The sequence below is a fragment of the Blastomyces dermatitidis genome (assembly GCF_000003525.1).
Source record: "Blastomyces dermatitidis ER-3 genomic scaffold supercont1.1, whole genome shotgun sequence".
NCBI lineage: Eukaryota > Fungi > Ascomycota > Eurotiomycetes > Onygenales > Ajellomycetaceae > Blastomyces > Blastomyces dermatitidis.
This window is the reverse complement of record NW_025544774.1, coordinates 2,070,949-2,072,954: the sequence shown is the minus strand read 5'-3', so window position 1 is coordinate 2,072,954 and position 2,006 is coordinate 2,070,949. Positions and strand designations below refer to the sequence as shown.

The window sequence follows — 2,006 nt, the reverse complement described above, 5'->3', positions numbered from 1 at the left end:
CAACTGAGCGTATTTTTGAACTCATTGTTTTCACTCAATGAAAAGTTGATCAGACTGTTTCAATTGAGATATTTCTAAGTCTGTTTTCAATTGAAAAGTTGGTCAGACTGTTTCAAAAGAAGAATAAAAGACTTTTGTGTATAAAACACCTGATTTTTTTCACACTAGTTCAGTAACTAGGTTAGATTTTTGAAGAGAATCTAATAAACTAAAATTGATTTTTAAGATAAATCAATAAAATCTTTACAATCTCTTTCTTGGGATACAGTGAGGAAAAGTATGATATCAATTGATAATAAATCAGATAATATGACAGTTTTTGAGAGAAAAACTGACAAAAAATAAATCAATTTTTTGCAGAGAAATTGATTAAAACTATTCAATTTTATTCTAAATCATTCAATTCTCCTCACACAACAAGTGTGCAACTCAAATCAGTTAATAAAGAGTGTAAAAAAGAATTAAGTATTAATGAAAGCTCTTCAGTCACTGAAATAGTAATTCTTACTTAAAAGAATATGAAATTATGACAGAAAACAACTCTGTTTTTAATTCTTTGTAAGAATATTGTGTAAAACTCAGAGAAAAACACCTTACTTTTTCAAGAGAAGTAAAAAACTATTTCTAAGATCTTTTTTTTTTTTGCATTAACTGCTGCAGAAGAATGAGATAGAAACTGCTAAGATATGCACTACTGTATACCCCCTACCAAGACTTTCCCTCTTCAGGGTCTTGATATTATAGAGAATATAAGTCTGTTTCTATATGATAATATAAATATTGCCAGCGAGATGTAGAGGAACTGGTTATTTATATCTCAAAATAGAAGACTTTGTCAATGATTATATCAATATAGAGTTAATTCTCAAATTCAATAGAAACCTAGTGTTGCTGTTCTCAATCCCTTGCAGAATCTATTGAATATTGAGGTATTAAAACTAGATTTAATATATCTCACTGTGCAGGGATCAAAGGCTCAGTCAGACCTTGGGGTATACTGATTTTATAGTTGTTGATGTGCTGTTGACTCGTTGTCCACTGGTTATGTATTGAATACTGTTGCCGAGGTATCTTTTTGTATCGTTCTGCTGGGGATGGGCCAGATTGAGAGGGGTAGTACAGGGGTGAGACTTGGTGTTGAAGTCTAGATACACTGGCGGCGGACTGTGGAGGTTGCACTTCAGAAGAGTCCGTTGATTATGTGCTTGATATTATCGCCGAGGTATCTTTTTGTATTTTTCTGCCGGGGATGGGCCAGATTGGGAAGGGCGGTACGAGGGTGAGACTTGGCGTTGGTGTTTTGGAACATCAAAGATGGACAGGGTTTTCGCGGAGGTCGCTCCTCGGATATCTCCACAACTACAGGTCGGGGGTCTTCCAAAATCGAGAAGATTGGTGCATATGGCTAGGTCACTTCACCTTACAATTTGTATGGCACTCTGGCCCGGGGTTGTGGTGTGGTAGGGGAGAACGGGGGATAATCCCACACAGGAGCTTCGAACAACGTCCGGTTCACGTTTGGCTGGATAACTCCACCACCACACGGGGTATGCGGTCGGCGATGGGGTCAAAATGCTCGTATGATCGAGGGCTTTTCGATGGATCTATCGGCGGGTTCTTATTCGAAAAATCGAGCGAGTTCGTGGTGGAGCGGTTGTATAACATATCATCCACTCTGAAGCTTTATTATGTATAAAAAACCTCTATTCTTTCATTCTGAAGTTTCACTATGTATACTACTATATACATGTATAAATATTCACTCTGATCACTGATTTTCACACTTTTTCTTTCTTTTCTTCTCTAATGTTTTTCTCTTTATTATATAAGATCTATATATTATATCAATCTATTCAGTGTAGATCTCTTATACTAGAAAAATATTTATTATCTTCTTATTAGAAATAATTATTCATGTATCATCTTCTCATTAGAAATGATTATTTATTAAGAGATATCTGAACATGTAATAATACATAAGAAAGAGAAATATAGTTAAGTGAATA

At 35.0% G+C, this 2,006-nt stretch overlaps 1 protein-coding gene across 1 annotated transcript; it reads left to right on the top strand.

Annotated features, from left to right (window-relative positions):
- Positions 1-1,249: 1,249 nt before the first annotated feature.
- BDCG_16090 (uncharacterized protein) lies at positions 1,250-1,696 on the top strand (the record flags this gene model as incomplete). The annotated part of the gene is made up of 1 exon (XM_045425359.1): positions 1,250-1,696. The coding sequence occupies one exon, from the start codon at positions 1,250-1,252 to the stop codon at positions 1,694-1,696; it is 447 nt and encodes a 148-aa protein (XP_045279097.1).
- Positions 1,697-2,006: the final 310 nt, after the last annotated feature.